At 39.9% G+C, this 18,053-nt stretch overlaps 1 protein-coding gene across 1 annotated transcript; it reads right to left on the bottom strand.

Moving 5' to 3' along the window:
* Positions 1–2,624: 2,624 nt before the first annotated feature.
* cfap58 (cilia and flagella associated protein 58) lies at positions 2,625–17,653 on the bottom strand. The gene is made up of 18 exons (XM_053440755.1): positions 17,559–17,653; positions 16,803–17,072; positions 15,871–16,019; positions 15,629–15,779; positions 14,930–15,124; positions 14,412–14,549; positions 13,683–13,842; positions 8,235–8,317; positions 7,854–8,045; positions 7,581–7,742; positions 6,069–6,215; positions 5,817–5,957; positions 5,505–5,728; positions 5,013–5,121; positions 4,775–4,879; positions 3,642–3,761; positions 3,174–3,298; positions 2,625–3,062 (listed from the first exon to the last, which is right to left on the bottom strand). Exons 1-18 carry the CDS (start codon positions 17,565–17,567, stop codon positions 2,951–2,953), a joined length of 2,592 nt encoding a protein of 863 aa, XP_053296730.1. The 5' UTR covers positions 17,568–17,653; the 3' UTR covers positions 2,625–2,950.
* Between the last annotated feature and the right edge of the window lie 400 nt (positions 17,654–18,053).

The following is an 18,053-nucleotide window of genomic DNA, read 5'->3' as shown; positions in this document are numbered from 1 at the left end:
ATTTTGGTTATCTATACTTTTCTGGAGTATTTATTTTTCAGACGACTTTTTACTTCTACTCCTTACATTTTCACGCAAATATCTGTACTTTCTACTCCTTACATTTTTTAAATAGCCTCGTTACTCCTATTTCATTTTGGCTTGTTTTCATTCCGGTTTGTCATCGTTCAAAAACACACACCAAAAAAAAAAATTGTTTTGTGAGACATTAAACCCCCCTCGAGCGAGGAGAGTTTGAGTTGGGTGCCCGCCGCAGGCGCAGGATGACGGCCAGGCCGAGGGGGGCCACCACACAACCGCACTGGAGGGTTCCGAAAAGGAGGAGAGCAAAGCCAGAGCTGCACCTCGGGTAGGTGGGAGAGCACTCGCGTGCCACACACATCCCCGGCCTCGGGAGACACGCTGGCCCTGGGGCTCAGCGCGAGACCCTAAGCACCTGTGAAGTCAAGTTTGATCGTCTTCTCGGCGCTCCGCCAGGGCCGTTACCGACTCCGGCGGGGCCGATCCGAGGACCTCACTAAACCATTCAATCGGTAGTAGCGACGGGCGGTGTGTACAAAGGGCAGGGCCTCAGCAGCCTGTGAAAGACTGTTTAGTGTTGCAGGGCTCATCTTCAGTTCAGGTAGAGCATGCATAGGCTCAAATAACTTTGAGAACCTGCTGCTTTTGTGACTGAACAAAGCCTATCTGTAGTGTTGTTGTACATACAGGTTTAGCACAAAGGAGTCAAGGTCTCTTTCAATAAAGGTTATTGAAAACATTCCACTGAAGTTTGACTTTTTGCACTATTACAATACTTATTGGCAACTAGTTATCATGTCTTCCGCTCCATGAAACGCATGTTAATGCTCAGTAGTACACATATGGTACTTTAATGTATTTCCATTACAAAATTCCCCTTACATTACTTTTACTTTTATACTTTAAGTAGTTTTGAAACCAGTACTTTTACACTTTTACTTAAGTAAAAAGCTTGAGTTGATACTTCAACTTCTACAGAAGTATTTTTAAACCTCAGTATCTACACTTCTACTTGAGTAATGAATGGGAATACTTTTGACACCTCTGGTTAAAACACACATTGGCTGTAACCAACTAACTATACATGTACAGTTTGTATTTTGTCTGTATTCTGCTGACATCTAGTGGTGTCGCCATGTCAAAAACCTGCTCAACCAACAAAGTGGAAATCCTGCCACAGGATATCTCTCCTTTAGTGACCAAATATGAATATGATATTATTATTATTAAACATAATACGTAATATCATATTTTGATATCACATTGTCTCACTTAACCTGCATTAACATGAAATGAAAAAAAATGTACTGCCAGTTTTCCCCTGACTTCAAATGTGTTTGTCCCTACAGACAACATTTTTTTTTCTCTTCATCACTGAAGTATAATGGGAGATGCTGTATTCTGTGTGCAGTATCTCAATGGCTTCTCCATATAGATGTTTTTAACTGGTATTTTTTCCAGAACGTTTGACAAAATAATGATTATAAAGTGACAATAAACTGTTCAACCTGTTGTATACAGTGTAGAGTCCCTAAAACCTTTTGAGACAGCTACTAAGGACATTTAGTAGCATCTTGCAATATTCCAATGGTTTTTTTTGTTTCACAGAGGACATTTTTGTAAGTTCTGTTTTAAAATATCACAAAGCTACAAAGTCCCATTGAATCTCTCATCAAATACCCTGCGCTAAAATGTTGCTGATGATAATGAAAATAATATATGGAACGTTTGATTGAAAACACTGAGCTTGATTTTAAACGGAAGAGCAGTCCTCTCAAAGTGCTTTACCTATCAATGAAATCAAATCATATTAATACATGCATCTTAAATGGTTAGGCCAATCAACATCTTTTTTTTTAATTAAAATTGTTATTCCATGAGAAGCAGCTAAATGTCTAGTAAATTTTGGGGTTTGATACACTAACTGGCAGAATTTCTTGAGACTTCTTATCACTTTGTATTTAAATAGACACTGATGAAAAAAACTGAAAATAAAGCTGAGATGTACTCTTCTCAGTGTGTTGTATGTTCTCAATTCTTTCCTTTTATACTCAGTGACTGTGCTGGAGTTCCGTTTGGGTTAAGCAATTGAGTGTTTGAACTAAGAATTCTTAATGGTCTGTGATAAATTGTTTTGCTGCTGTGTCTTTGGTGAACTAATTAATGTCTTCTTTATTCAATCAACATTATGTTAAATCTGAGCTTGTTTTACCTGAGGACTCCATCAGGGCAGAGGAAACAACGTTACATGCATTTTTACAAATAATGTGAGAGGCATCATATTGTGTTATTGCACTTTAAAGCTATGAACTGTAATTTCTGTAGTAGCTTGAGATAATATGAGTTATGCATTTAGCAAACTTTCCAGTTGGCCCATAAATAAATGAGCAAGAGAAGGTGTACATGCTTCATTTGATGATCCCTTGCAATCTATTTGGCTGCATATTGGATACCTGTCCATATTTGCACAGCGTAAAGAGTGCTGAAAGTTGTTTTTCTGTTTAAAAAAACATTTCACATGTTTCTCCAACCCTGCGTAGTCCGGTTTAGTCTCAATAGAGATTATTTATTGAAGATGTAAGATAGAAGGATAATCACGCTTATCTTATGCTTAACAGAGCTATTTGTTGAAGATACACTGTGTTAAACATTAGTATCTGCACCATATATAAAGTCAAATACATGCAGTAACTAAAGTAATGGAAGTCTCCTCAGGATGTGACACAGGCATGAACAACGTATTACATAACAAGAACATGACTGAGGCTCAACGCGTTCTTCAAGTCTTTCTATATTTTGAATATCTGGTTCAGAAAGGTTATGGTTGCTTTATACTAATAAACACTTTTATTGAAAAAAAAAGTTTCATTTTAAATTATTAAAAAGGTTAAAAATAGATGAACTACGAAATAATCTGTAACATTATCGCTTATCTTCTTACAGGGTTGTCAGTCCTGAAGCCTCCTCCAGTATAGTGAGGTTTGCTGCTCAGCTGGGGCAGACGTTCCAGCGGCTCCACCTTGGCCAAGGTCCTCTGCTCACTGAGGAGACACATTTAAATCAAATTAAATAATATCAACAATCAAGCAGTTTGCACTGATCCCTCAGATTTACTGCAGAGACAACATGTAAAGAACAAAGCAGCAGCTCACCTCTGGAGCTTCTTCTGACTCAGGTACTTCTTCTTGATGTTCGCAAGCTCATTGTCCAATCTCTGATTCTCACTTTTGTACTCGTTCATCTTGGAGTCGAGCATCTTCAGCTCTGCTATCAGCACCTGCGAATTCAGAAAGAAATATAACAGAAAATTCAACAGTTTTTGAAAAACATGCTTTTTGCATTATGTTTAGGTGTTTAGCCAACTTCAGCAAAAAAAAACATGCGTAAAAAAACCTGTGGCTTGGATTCTAATAAAAGGCTTCATGGTTCAAGCTTAAATAAAATGACTTTCAGTGTGTGTGGACGTTTACAGAGTGAGTGTGCTTGATTAACACAGTTTTAATGGAAACAAAGAGGCGGGACATACAGTCCCTAACTCGGGAAGGACATGGAGGAGTGGAACACAACAAAACAAACAACGAGAGGGATGCATGGACTGTGAGATGATGGTGAGTGAGGACCTTGAGCTTGGTGGTTCTCTCTCTGAGGAGCCACTGACACTGCTGGAGCTGCTCAGCCGCCTCTGGACCAGGATGACGAGCCATGATTTGCTTCAGCTCCACATACAGCTTCTCCTTTTCCTTGGTGGGCAAACATGAAGAAATAAGACAGGAAAAGGAGACAAAGTGTACTTGCCCCCGCTCTGTCTACATTCTGCACAGGATTTGTTACCTGCCTCGGCCGCTTTAAAGTCGTGTAGGAATACATGATAGTTTATGACAAGAAAACAAAGATTAAGTACAACTTAAATAATGACCTAAATCATTCTAGTGAAAATATATTTGAAATGCCCTCCCATTCTTAGGTGTGCTGCTGGTCTTTCCAAATATGATCACTGAATAGAGTCAAAGTCAGATATTTTTAAGTGTTATATTTTTTGGAAAGCAGGAAGACAACAATAATGCAATCACTGTTCAAGTCTCCAGTCACAATCTGTAGTTGTGGACTAAGTAGCACAGTGTTCACATTTAATTGAATATTTATATCCTCTCAGAAAATAACAGTATAAAACCAGAACTATCATTGATGTCAACAAATCCCATCGAGAGGTATTTGAATATATCCTCCTCACAACCGTTGTGTGTGTATCCAAAGTCACGGAGCTCCATCGATGATCAAAAACTATTACACACACCAGTGAGTAGGACTGTTGAACTGAATAACATGTTACTTTATTTCCTCAGCACATAAACACTAGTTTAATTTTTACTAAAAACCCACATACACAACAAATATGTGTTATCCAACCAATGAAAATAGGCTCTAACAAGAATTGTACTACACTTTATGTTCCTCTTTCAAGAAACCGTTGTTAAAAACTACAGTGCTCAGCTGTTTTAGGAAGTAAAAAGTGAAAGTATCTATTCATGACTTGAATACACAGTATACAGACTGGTGCAGTCTTGGTTTTGGACATTTTTTGGGGGGTAATAAAAAGACTGTGACCAGCATTATCATTTATTGATAAAAGTAAACTTGTATTTTTCTCTGCTTGTTCAAAAAGGTATTTTTCAAGTATAAGACTAACCTTACAGGTGTGTAAGTGTGTGTGTGCTTGTGTTTGCACTTTGAGGACGGAGCGTCCACTGTTTACCTGTAGTAGGAGTTCGTGTTCCTCAAGCTCTTGTGACTTGGCAATAAGTCTCTTCTGTAAGGCCTGAATCTTCTGGATGAGTTCATATTTGCCGGGGTCACTGCCCTGCAGGGGAGAGTCCAGGGGTTAACTCTGCTACTCTGTTCATGTTACTGGGAGGCAGAGATGAACCAATTGAGCAGGCTAAAGCTGCAATGGCTTTAAGCTAACCCACACAGACACTCAACAAGTCCTTCACCTCCAGTCGCCTCCATCTGTGAATATTTATGGGCTTCAGCTGTTCCTCGAGGACGCCGTTTCTCATCCTCTCTCTGAGCAGCTCCCCCTGCAGGTGGAACAGCTCTCGCCTGCAACAGAAAAGGCCCATGGGGTTTCACACAGCCGGTCTATACAGCTTCATACAATCATGGAACGACCCCCTTAATGGAAATATGCTCTGTTGCTTATGAGAAAAACAAATAACAAGACAAATATCAGCAAAATAAGAGGCCAGAGGTCCATCATTCACAATGCAAAAGTCTGTTGGAAATATTAGTTCTAATGTAAGACAATGAATGAATAGGGCAGAGTCTGTCAGGTTATGTAGTTGAGAGCACTTTTAACCTACACTCTGCAGGTTAGCTCACTGTTTATCCATCCTGCTCTCTGTACGCAGTAGTACCGTCCTGTCTCGCCTTGTCTATTCCAAATTCTTGTCATTTCTATTCATCCTGACCAGGCCCTGTCTTACCTCAGGTCCTTAGTGTGGGGGACTGTCTTGTCCATGATGGTCTTCTTGCGCCGGAGCCTCTTGATCTCCAGGTTGAGCAAACGGACGTCGTCCATGCACTGGTTGTAGTGGAAGTCGCCCTTGCTGAGGATGGATTGCTGGATCCTGATCTTCTCATACAGCAGGGCGCGCTCCTCGTTGCGTCGTAGCAGCTGTTTCCCCAGGCTGTCCCGCTCTCTGATCACCTAGAGAGACATTTCACCAACATTTCATTAGATCATTAGACTCTGGTCCCTGTACTGGTCATTCATCTACCTCCTTCATCATCTTTACCTGGTCCAGCTGTTTCTTCTGCTGGACTTGGTCAGCCTCAGCATCGGCGAAAGTCTTCTGCAGTTTTAGCTCCTCTGTTTTTTGACTTTCAACCTTCTGCTTTGTTTCTTCAAGCTGCAGCTTAATCATCTTCAGCTCCACCTGTAACAGGACACACAGATACATGGAATGGGTGTTGTTATTGATCAGGAGGCGTAAACCCACTTTCCATGGCTTGATTTGACTAAGAACCACTGAGGCAGACAGTAGTACCTTGAGGGAGTCGTTGTCCTTCTCTAAGCGCCTTTGCTCCGCGAGATCTTTGGCCAGGGCCAGCTCCTTCCCTGTGATCTCGTCTTTCAGCCGTTCAATATGGTTGCTCATGGTCTTCATCTTCCCCTTGTTCTCTCCAATCTCTTCCTGAAGCAGAGGGAGACATAGGGTGCATTTAACTTAGGAAGGTTCCTAACCGAATGAAATGATGCAGACATTTTCTAAATGATAAGGAGAGGAGCTTCCATGCTTCCTAACTCTTTCTCTTTAGCACAGGAAACACCAGACCATCCTCTATGAAGGGAAAGGAGAAAATGCTCTTCCACAATTCATTGAAGCAGCAACATTCAAAGCAGTAGACCTACACACATTTTGAAAAAGAGACAGCTGATTTCTTCTCTGTCATATCTCTCCAGTCAGGAGTCACAGTGAACAACAAGCAAATTAGTTCAGAGTTCATAATCAAACTAATACAATATATATAATATACTTGATGATCAAGTAACAAAAGAGTGTGGCAATGCAAGAACGAGGTCTGCCATGAAGATACGATCAACACATTTGATCAAAGAATAAAAAACAGACACAAAAGATTGGGTGCATGAAGATAACAAGCTCACGACAATCAAAAAACCCACAATAAAACACGTTTTCATGACAGCACCTACAAAAATACACAGATGTATTTTACTAGTACTAGTTCCCTACCCTATGCCCACCGGCGAAACCCCTATAAAGACAAACCATCAACTGCCTATGCCAACAAGTACACAGGTGAGGACACATTCACACAACTTACCACACACATACACACACATACACACTACACAAAAACATCTACACTAGTCCTGTTGGTTTTACTACCATTTTCAATAAAACACAGCATTTGTTGCACTTCTGTCTGTCCTGGGATCCCTCACAAGTGGCTCTCTGAGGTTTATATGTTTGTCTTCCCCTGTTAATAGGGTTTTTAGGGTAGTTTTTCCCTATTGTTGTTAATGGTTAAGGCCAAAGGATGTTGCACCCTGTTAAGCCCTATGAGACAGATTGTGATTTGTGAATATGGGCTGTTCCCTCTGTTTAAACTGAAAACATCTTCTCTTAGTACCTGTCATTCTGTTAGGGACAGGAAACTTAACCTGAACTGTGCACACAGCACAAAGTTTATCACTGTACCGTAAAGTCTGTGAGTATATTCTGTTGTTAATAAATGTTATTTTTTATCTTCAAGTGTAAGTGGAGTTGGATTTTCTCTCTTTCCTTGACCTCATGAGGTTTTCCATGAGGGTCAATAAAACGATGGTTATGAAAGAGCATTATTTTAACTTTTTCCGACCACAGACACTTTTCAAACTGTAGCCAATACATAATATAAACAGGAGAAACTACAGAAAAATGAAAACTCACTCCAAACATAACTGCATACTGGCAGTCTGCAGCTGACTCACTCCTGACTGGATGATGATGTTACAGTTCTGAAGATAATGGCTGACAGGAACTCATCACTCTTACCTGAGCCTCTGTGAGGTTTTTGCTGTAGAGGTTCCTTTCAGTCACAACAGAATCCAGCAGGTTCTCTTTCTGCTTGAGCTTGTACTCTGCCTCAGTCACCTTCTTCTTCCAATCAAATATCTCCACCTCTCTCACTTCAACATCAGCCATTTTTTGTTGCACCTGTGGAAGAGGAGAGAGTTGCAGATAGGCTTAGGATTTTATAACATATTGTAAAATGAAGATCAGGACAAACAATGAAATCCAGGAAGCTAGGTCCTCTGCATAACCTGCCTTCTGCGTGAGGTTGCTGGTCTCATTGATGTAGCGGTCTCGCTCTTTTTCCAGCTGTTGGATGATCTTGCGCTGTTTATGGCCCTCCTGCCGGTATCCATTGATCTCATGTTCCAGCGTTGTCTTGTCCTGCTCGAGGAGCTTCACTAGCTTCTGCTGTTTCTCAGTCGAATGTGCAGCTTTAATCATGTTCTGTTGATGGAGAAACAACCACAAAGTTGTGAAGCATAACATTTCATTCTGGTTCTGAAAATTGGCATTGACAAAGGGTTTAGATTGATTGAGAAAGAGGAACTGTAGTTTACTGCCTAATTATTATCCACAAGTGTAGAACAAAAAAGAGAGAAATGTGTGCTCAGAACTAATACAGCATAAATATACCTTATTTATGATGTCTCTCTCTCGGATCAGCTCGTCTGTGCCTTTCTTGTCAGCTTCGACTTGCTTTTTGGAAGATTCAAGCTCTGCAGGGAGAAAGATGCAGACAGTTGTATTGATGATCAAAGCAGAAACCTAGCTATCTCCTAACTAAGCTCTCTCCTAAAATAATTGTCACAATGTGACTTAAGTCATTTTGCAGACTGAAAGTTTTCCGTGAAGATTGATGCACATTCTACAATTAAAAGAAGAAGCTTAACTTATATGTCGGAATTAAGACAGTGGGAACATTACATGTGAGAGAAATAGATGGACATAAATGTTGGGACAGTGTTTTGAAACCAAAGGTCTCCCCTTCGGCCTATATGTGTAGTCAAAAGCCTGAAACCACATGTTTCTTTTTTCCTGACAAAGCCAGAGCACAGGGAACTCAGTCTCCCAGGATTCCTCAACTTCATCAAGAGGTGTGAAAAGCCACAAGGTTCACTCCTATTGGTCACTCTGGGCCCAGGACCTGTGAGGTGTTATCCTTTTGGCCAGAAACCATTTTGGGAAGCACTCTGACTTACATAGACACACACACTCACATACAAATTTTGGTTTAGATAGTACATTGTTGGTAATTTGTGTTTTTATACTCATAATACTTATTCATAATAAAAATATTTTTCTTCCACAAATGTTCTTTCATTAATATTGCATAAGTGAATTTTTCCAACCTCTACACTGTCAAGAACTCTATTATCTTCACTGTTTATTATATAACCTTAAATAGTAAATATTGAGATTACTAATTGAACTGGATCTAAATGAGATTGATCTTTACATTTGATTGTTGGTCCCTGATACCAGGGTGGTTCCCCGTCTTTTATAAATTATAATTACAAAATTGTATTATTCTTAATTGATAATTGTCCTGTTTTCCTTTAATAATTTCATTATTCTTATTTGATAACCTTATCGTTTTAATTAATAATTGTATCATTTTTAATAAATAATTGTATTATTTTAATAATCATGGTTTATTATTATTAATAATCAGCCAACATCAAGTCTACCTATTATTGCACAACATAAACATATAGCTAAGTAAAAATACATAACAATAATCTTTTCTTGTTCTGTCAGCTGATCCGATACAATAGCTCAATCCCTATCAATTATGTCTATGGCATTGGTCTATGCAATGGTGCATTTTTTGTTCTTATATACCAACTCCAACCCTGGGGACTGTCTTTAGCTGTGGCTTAGGAAATAGAGCGAGTCGACCACTACCTAGACAGTCTGTGGTTTGATCCCCATTTCCTCTATTCTGCGCACCAAAGTTTCCTTGGGCAAGACACTGAACCTTGAATTTCCCCCGTCAGCTGCAACAGCATTGTGTGAGTGATGTGTGATATAAAAGGTGCTGCACATAGATGTACCCTAGGTAAATACAGACCATTTAATATGTATTACAAAACAACAGCAGCTCATATCTGTGGTCTATTTACACAGTTTCCATTTACAAACTCTGACATTTTCTGGATTCTGGATTTTTAATGCAGACTAAATACTGGATTCTAAACTTAAATGATAGTGATGAAAATACGAATATATTTTATATCTTTATGTTGTGTGTCCATGTGTAGATTGCTATGGGTTTATTAAATACATGCGTTGTTTGTTAGTTAATTATCTCTTCAGATATGGTTTGAGGATGTCAGAAGAAAATAGCTGCAGTTCAATGCACACCATTATTTAAGAAGTCCTTCAAGCTTATATACAGTTGCAATCAGAAATATTCAACCCCCTCACCTCAATAGACATTATAGTGATGTGGATGACAGATAATGACAATAAATGGAATCAAACAACAACAGAAGTTGACTTAACTTTAAAGTTCAAATGAAAAATGTAACTCTTTCAACACATGTGCATGTGCAGTATTATTCAACCCCCCAGCTTCAGTACTTTGTGGCGCATCCTCTAGCTTTTATAACTTCTAAAAAATGTTTTCAGTAAGTGCGGACAAGCTTCTTACACCTCTCGATTGGATCTTTGCCCATTTTTCAAGTGCAAAAGCCTCTAGATCAGTGATGTTTGATGGCTTCCATGCTGCAACTGCCTTATTTAAATCCCACGAAAGATTTTCAATCAAATTTGAATCTGGTGACTGTGAATGCCACTCCAGGACGTTCCAGGATCTTTTTCGCAACCAAGCTTTGGTGGACTTGGAGGTTTTGCTTTGGATCATTGTCTTGCTGGAAAGTCCAATGATCACCAAGGTTTAATTTGTCAACAGAAGGCATCACGTTCCTCTTTAAAATGGACTGGTATTTCTGTGAATCCATGATGCCATGTACACAATAAAGATTGCTAGTTCCTGCTGCAGAAAAACAGCCCAACATCATCTTTGACCAACCTTCATGCTGGACTGTGGGGATGGTATTCTTCTGGTCCTAGGCCTGGCCTTTCACATGCCAGACATACCGCTGGTCCATACGTCCAAACAGTTCCAGTTTGGTTTCATCAGTCCATAGAACTGTCACCCAAAACTCAGTAGTCTTATCCAAATTCCTCCTGGCATATTCTAGTCGACTTTTGATGTTCCTTGTGGTCAAGAGCTAAGTGTGTCTTGAAGCCGGCCATGAAGTCCTTTTTTATTCAGTGCACGTCTTATAGTTGCCACTGAAGCACTTGTACCAGCCTTCATCAGGTCATCCTGTACGTGTCTTGCAGTCACTCAGGGGTTTCACGAGTTGTTCTGATTAAGTTGCTGAGGGTCCTTGATGAAATGTTGGGCTTTCTTCCACGGCCAGGCAGGTTTGAAGCTGCTCCATCAGTTTTAAACTTCCTTATAATGTTCCCAATTGTGTCTCTTGGAATATCATTTTTTGGGGAAATCTTCTTCTACCCAAGACCTTTCAAGTGTGATGAAATAATCTCCTCTCTCAGCTTTTGTTGAAGCTCCTTTGTCTTTCCCATGATTGCAACTCACCTTGAATACCTTCATGGGTGGGGTTTATACACTCCTGATCAAAATCTTAAGACCAGTTAAAAAATTGCATGAATTTGCATTGCACTGTTGGATCTTAGGAAGGTTCTAAGTAGAGCTTCAAAATGCAAAAAGAAGAAATGGGAACAAGAGACCAAAAGTTGTGAGCAGGCAATTTATTGAAAACAACAATTTAACTCAAACAGGATGTTCATCAGCTGATCAAAAGTTTAAGACCACAGCCTTTAAAAGCCAAAATCTGTGCAAAAATTTGGATTCCATGTCATTTCCTGTCAAGTAATCACACTGAAGATCTCTTGATGGCAAAGGCAAAAAAGCTCACCGTCTTTGAACGTGGTAGGATTGTTGAACTGCATAAACAAGGCCTCTCACAACGTGCCATCGCTGCTGAGGTTGGACGCAGTAAGACAGTCATTTAGCATTTCTTAAAAGATCCTCAGGGTTATGGAACAAAAAAATCAAGTGGTAGACCCAAAAAAATCTCACCGGCGCTGAGCCGGAGGACCCGAATGGCTGTCCGTCAAGACACGGGACGATCCTCGTCCCAAATTAAGGCCATTACTGGTGCTGACTGCAGCCCAATAACCATCAGACAGCATCTGCGAAGGAAGGGCTTCAAAAACAAGAAACGTCTTCAAAGGCCACATCTCCCTCAACGTCACAAAATTGCCCGTTTAGACTTTGCAAGGGAGCACCAAACATGGGACATTCAAAGGTGGAAGAAAGTTTTATTCTCTGACGAGAAAAAATGTAACCTTGATGGTCCTGATGGCTTCCAACGTTACTGGCATGACAAGGAGATGCCACCTGAGATGTTTTCTACGCGGCACAGTGGAGGGGGCGCCATCATGATCTGGGGTGCTTTTTCCTTCAATGGAACAATGGAGCTCCAGGTTGTGCAGGGGCGTCAAACAGCAGCTGGCTATGTGGAGATGTTGCAGCGGGCATCCCTCATGACTGAGGGCCCTCGTCTGTGTGGTAACGACTGGGTTTTTCAGCAGGACAACGCTCCAATTCACAATGCCCGTCTGACCAAGACTTTTTTCCAGGAGAATAACATCACTCTTTTGGACCATCCTGCGTGTTCCCCTGATCTTAATCCAATTGAGAACATTTGGGGATGGATGGCAAGGGAAGTTTACAAAAATGGACTTCAGTTCCAGACAGTGGATGCCCTTCGTGAAGCCATCTTCACCACTTGGCGCAACATTCGCACTAGCCTTTTGGAAACACTTGCATCAAGCACGCCAAAACGAATTTTTGAAGTGATCAACAATAATGGTGGAGCTACTCATTACTGAGTCAGTTTTCGACACTTTAATTTCTGTTTTAGGATTTTTTTTTTTTTTTTGAGCTGTGGTCTTAAACTTTTGATCAGCTGATGAACAGTCTACTTCAGTTAAATTGTTGTTTTCAATAAATTGCCTGCTCACAACTTTTGGACTCTTGTTCCCATTTCTTCTTTTGCATTTTGAAACTCTACTTAGAACCTTCCTAAGATTCAACAGTGCAAAATGCAAATTCATGCAATTTTTTAACTGGTCTTAAGATTTTGATCAGGAGTGTATATGCATCACAGCTGAAATAAATGAAGGATCAGAATAGAGTTCCCAAAGGCTTAATAATGTTTCAACTCAACTTTAGGACAAAAAAACTGTCAGACAGCTTTAAATACAACAATATTATAAATAATATTGTTGAATAATTGTGACATGGCTATCTTAACAAAATATACTGCTACACACAAATACTACATCATGCATTTTCCGTGTTGATTTTCTGTATCACTCGACTCATAAAGAAGTCATCCGAAGCAGAATCTTGCTCAAAGAGCAAGATTCTGTCAACTTAAATTGATAAATCCTTAAAATCTTTGGGGGGTTGAATATTTCTGATTGCAACTGTATGTACTCAAGTTAACAAATATACAATAGTCAGGACTGTATTAAAATGACTGTCTTAATATACAGTGTGTACAGTTATTGATACTTGAGTTCTTGGTAAACGCCATTATTCCACTTGTTCACACAAGCTCTAGAGAGATTCCTTCTTTAAGTGATTTCAGTGCAAGTAGTCATTCAGTTGTGTAGATGCATCCTAATGAACATAATGACTTTCGCAGAACTTTGAAATGTATATCCAGTATGTGATAACAGCTAATTACTGTAATATGGTACATACTGTATATATGATACAACAAATGTAAAGAGCTCACTATACTGTGTAGAGAAGCCACAACATAATAAGATTTGAAACATTTGTTCATATCCATTTTATATGAATTGATGATTCATAGAAATTTGGATAGATTTAAGTTATTAGCCTATTGTCTATTTGAACAGCACCTTGCGTTGTGCTCTTAGTAATCACAAGGAATGTCAAAAGCATGACAGAAAGTTAAAAGCTGCAGTGACGAATGGACACACTGGGACCCCAGAGACCAGAACCCTTACCTTTCTCCAGACCAGCGATCTGAGCTGTCAGTGTCTCCCTCTGCACTTCCACGTCAGCTTTCTGTTCCTCCATTTGGTTTAAGTTCTTTTGGATGGTTTCTCTCATCTTTGTCTGTTTGGCAATCGCCTGACGCAACTGAGTCACCTCCTCGTCTCTCATCTAACAGTTGTGTTACAATTACACAAACACAACAGGGAGAAAGGGTGTAAGACAAGGAGAGTGGATCAGATACAGTATTCTCCTGAGGGCAGCAGTCCTAATTTAGTCTGTTCCTCTGACCGCAGCCTTCAGAGAACTCATTCCAAATGCTTAAGACAAACATAATCTTCCTTTTCTCTTTTTTGCTGACTTTTAAATCTTTGAGAATAAAACACAGCAGACCCGTTTCGCACCTCCTCACTACATATCACTGCAGCGCCCCCTAACGGCCGAATAGGGCAGTAACACAACATCCTAAAAAAACTAATAAATATTGTTATGACCTTTTCACCAAACTAACCACAGTGACCTGACAAAGAATAATGGAAAATCAGTTCTGAGGGAACAACCATTCTGTCATATTTCAATGTTTAGTGATGAAGCATCAGTTTTTTTGGTTTTTAGGTGTGAACCCACTATTACTGCTGTTACTTCAACACTCTATTCCATTCACATTTAAAATTGTGTATGTGTGCGTCTGCGTGTGTGTGTGTGCGTACGTGTTGGTGAGTCAGTGGACAGATGTATACCTTGAGCTCATTTGCGTTCTGCAGATTAGACAGCGAGAGATGGTCTTTGATTGACGAGAGCTTCTCACACTCCTGCTGCAGCTTGGCGTTCCTCAGCTGCACCTGCTCCAGCTCCTTGGTAGATCGCTCATTCAGGATCTGCACAGTCACAAGGGAGATTGAGACGTGGGATAAAAGGGATCGTTGCATTCTGCTACGTAGTAGGCAAAGTGTCTGTTATTACACACACTGTATGTTGTAGTCAACCGGCCTATAAAGAAAGTGATGCACTGACATGACTAATACAGAGGTTTACCAAGGCGGATTAAGAGGCTTATATGAATATTCACACTGTACAAAAATACAAATGCACAGATATATATATATAAATCAACCCTTTTCATGCCACATGCATTGAAGAAAACATTTAACAATAATAACAACTGCACGATTGTCTATATTTTCAACTAAGGTGATAAATATTATATAAGATCGTTTTGTGACACCATAAAGAGTATGCATCCCACTCCAGTGTTCACCTTTAGCTCTTTCAGCTGCTGCTCCAGTCTCAGCTGCTCCTCTTTTGATCTTTGACCTTGTAGATTTAGAGCTTTGATGTCGGCCGTCTTGGCCTCCAAGTCGACATGCAGCAGCTTCACCTCCTTATCCTGCTTCTCCTTCAGCCTCACTTCGCGGGAAATCTCGTTCTGTTGTACCAGGAGCTCCTGCTGGAGCTGGGTTTGGAAACAGAGAGAACAACTCAGCTGGATTTGATTTCACTTTCTTAATATAATATAGTGAAATCATGTTTCTAATGGTTTTCCTAATGCTTCAGTTTTACTTCCTGTCGTTTTCTGTTCCTGTTTTGTTCCTTTTGTCTTTTTTAAAATTTGTACTTTGAGCTTGCCTGCCCTATCATCCTACCAGACTCACACTTTGCCTGTCCTCTCTAGGCCTGCATTGTAAGAATCCACCTATCTCCTACCTTCTCAATTGTCCTGCCCTTTGCCTGCAAACTGTAACAGTCCTCATGTGGACACAGTAAGACCATGTGCAGTCATTGCTGTGGTGACAGTGCTGTGAAAAAAACGTTCTAATGATAATTTAAAATGAGATTTTTCTTCATGTTTTCACCAATTCTTATGTATTTGTGATTAAAAAAACTCGGTCTCAACCATTGATTAGAATGACATCAGAAGTCAATTGGTGTCCTGTCTGAGTGTTTTCTCCATATTCACCTGAGACAAGTTCTCTATAGCACTCTGTCTTTGAGCCTCTATCTCCTGCTGGGTGACCGTGGCCTTGTTTAATTTTTCTCTCAGGCCCTCCACAGATGTCAGCAGCTGATTCCGATCCTTCGTCAACTCCTCGTTCATTTTTAGTAGATCACTGAAAAGAAGATCGCAGTAGGCTCCATTTACTTTCACAGAATTCCAACAATACGTTGTTAAGAGGGTGGGAAGGATCACACATGGCTCACTTCTGCTCCTGCTGTGTAGGGAAGCCTTTTTGTTTGTCAGTTTGTGTAGTTAGGTCCTCTATGTCGTCTTTTAGTTTCCTGATGATCTCGTTATCCTTCTTCTCTTGATCATGAGTAGCCTTGATCATTTCCCAAGCTTTTTCCAGCTCCTTCAGTGTGGGCAAAGTACAATTTTTATTAAATACTTTCATTGAACTGATATTGTCAGAGTTCAGAGAAGAAATGATAAAACCTCCATTCAACACTATACTAAACCATTCTCAGTTACTTAGTATGGTTTCAGAGAAGTAAGTTGTCATTAAATGTAAAATATGTCATTTCATATTATTTGCAGAAAATATGACATTGAGCAAAGTAAAACATTTTTCATAACAATTTCTATAGAATGAATCAATTCATGTTTTTAAGTACTCTGAGGTTTGGTCAACTATTTCGCAGAGAACAGGTTGATTTTATTTTCAATTATGTCACTAAATTTATCTGAGTATAAAATATGAGATTACATTTTTTACCAGGAAATATAAGACAACATATTTATCTTAAAGTATTCGATTTAGTTTTGTTAATATTTACAAATCCCATAATAACCCAACCAGACAGGTGTAATTTATATACGATATTCAGTTTTCTATTAAATATATGGGAGTTATGTTGTGGAACGAATATGTGAATTCAGGATTTCTCTGTGTCATTGTCTATGTTAAAAAGAGAGACATATAAATGATCTGATGTCCTGCTTGGTTTGGATAAAAATATCATGATACTATTGTGTTTTATTTTTAATAGTGCAATTGGTCCTAATCATGTGTATTTTTTATCGAGCCTATGATTCTATACTTTTATAACCTCTGTATTTGAAATAATCTTAAACAAATAAATAAGCCACAATGCACATTACAGTAGCCTCTCAGGTTGTGGCCATGACGGCTTACCCTCTTTAGTAAGTTGATAGTTGACTCATCTTCTTGGGACAGTTTGAGGGCAGCTACGACTTTAGTTGAGCTGGACACAATCTCACTGTTCAGCTCCCTGCATTTGGACATCAGCCTCCTCTCATTCTCCCGCGACTTCTTCAGAGCCTGGATCAGCTTCTCGTACTCCAACCTGATCCTGTCCATGCTCTCGTCCCCAACCAGCTCACCGAGAACCATCTGGAACTCCTCCAGAGAGTCAGCAGGGTCCTCTGCTCCCTGTCCTGTCTCCTGCAGGGACAGCAGAGACACACACTCAGCATGGGAGAGATGAGCTGTGAGACAGGGACTCCACTCATCAAACCACATTTAAAATGTAGCAATTTATATCAAAGTAACAATTCTTGGTCTTGATTCTGATGGAGTGACCCTAGCCTATGTTCCACAGGATCAAGATGTTGTTGTGTCTCCTAAAGGGAGAAGATTCATTCGACGACATATGCGAAGCATCTTGTACGTCATCAAATGAGCTGTCTCCTTAATGAAGAAGGAAGAATACGCTATAAAAGAATATAGCAAAGAAACACCCAGCCATGCATGAAATAACACAGTTAATCAATACGGGACTTGTTAGACCCATGTTGTGCATTAGAAGGAGTGAACTGACGTCACATTGACCATATTTCAATAAGTTGAAGCGTATTTTTATGACAAGAAAAACAACCAGTGTCATATGAACCGCACTCTGTTAACACAAGTGTCAGAAAGAGAAGTTACCTCCATCATGCGTGTTGAACAGCGGGTGTATAGTTATAGTATAATAGTTAGTGAATCCTCTCAAGAAGAACACGGCGGGTCAGAGCTGTTGACTTCTGTTGCTAAGCAACCGGTGATCTCGCGAGAGAACGAGCCTCCGGTGCAGAGTGGGTTGCCAGGTCCGTGGTATAGAGCAACTTTGGAAGTGTTGCTACAACATGCACTGTTGCTCTGTTTGTACAGGGAAGTGGAGCCTAATCCAACCTGTTTCAATGTAAGAACACAATCACATCATGGAACGAGGTTTAACAAACGTTTTGATTGGAGTCGGTGGTTTTTCTTACATAAACCACTGACCATGTTTATGTGTAACACATGCACCAATGGCAACCAAGAAACCAAAGAGACCCCCCCAGCCAGTGTTGCCAACTTGTGAGTCTGAGACCGCTCCATTGGGCTGTGATTATGGGGCGTGTTTCAACTGACCAGGAAGTAAAATTCTTCTTCGCTCAATTG

Source organism: Pleuronectes platessa, chromosome 15 (assembly GCF_947347685.1).
Source record: "Pleuronectes platessa chromosome 15, fPlePla1.1, whole genome shotgun sequence".
Classification (NCBI taxonomy): Eukaryota; Metazoa; Chordata; class Actinopteri; order Pleuronectiformes; family Pleuronectidae; genus Pleuronectes; species Pleuronectes platessa.
The sequence above is the reverse complement of the archived record's forward strand: the minus strand, read 5'-3'. Positions and strand labels throughout refer to the sequence as shown.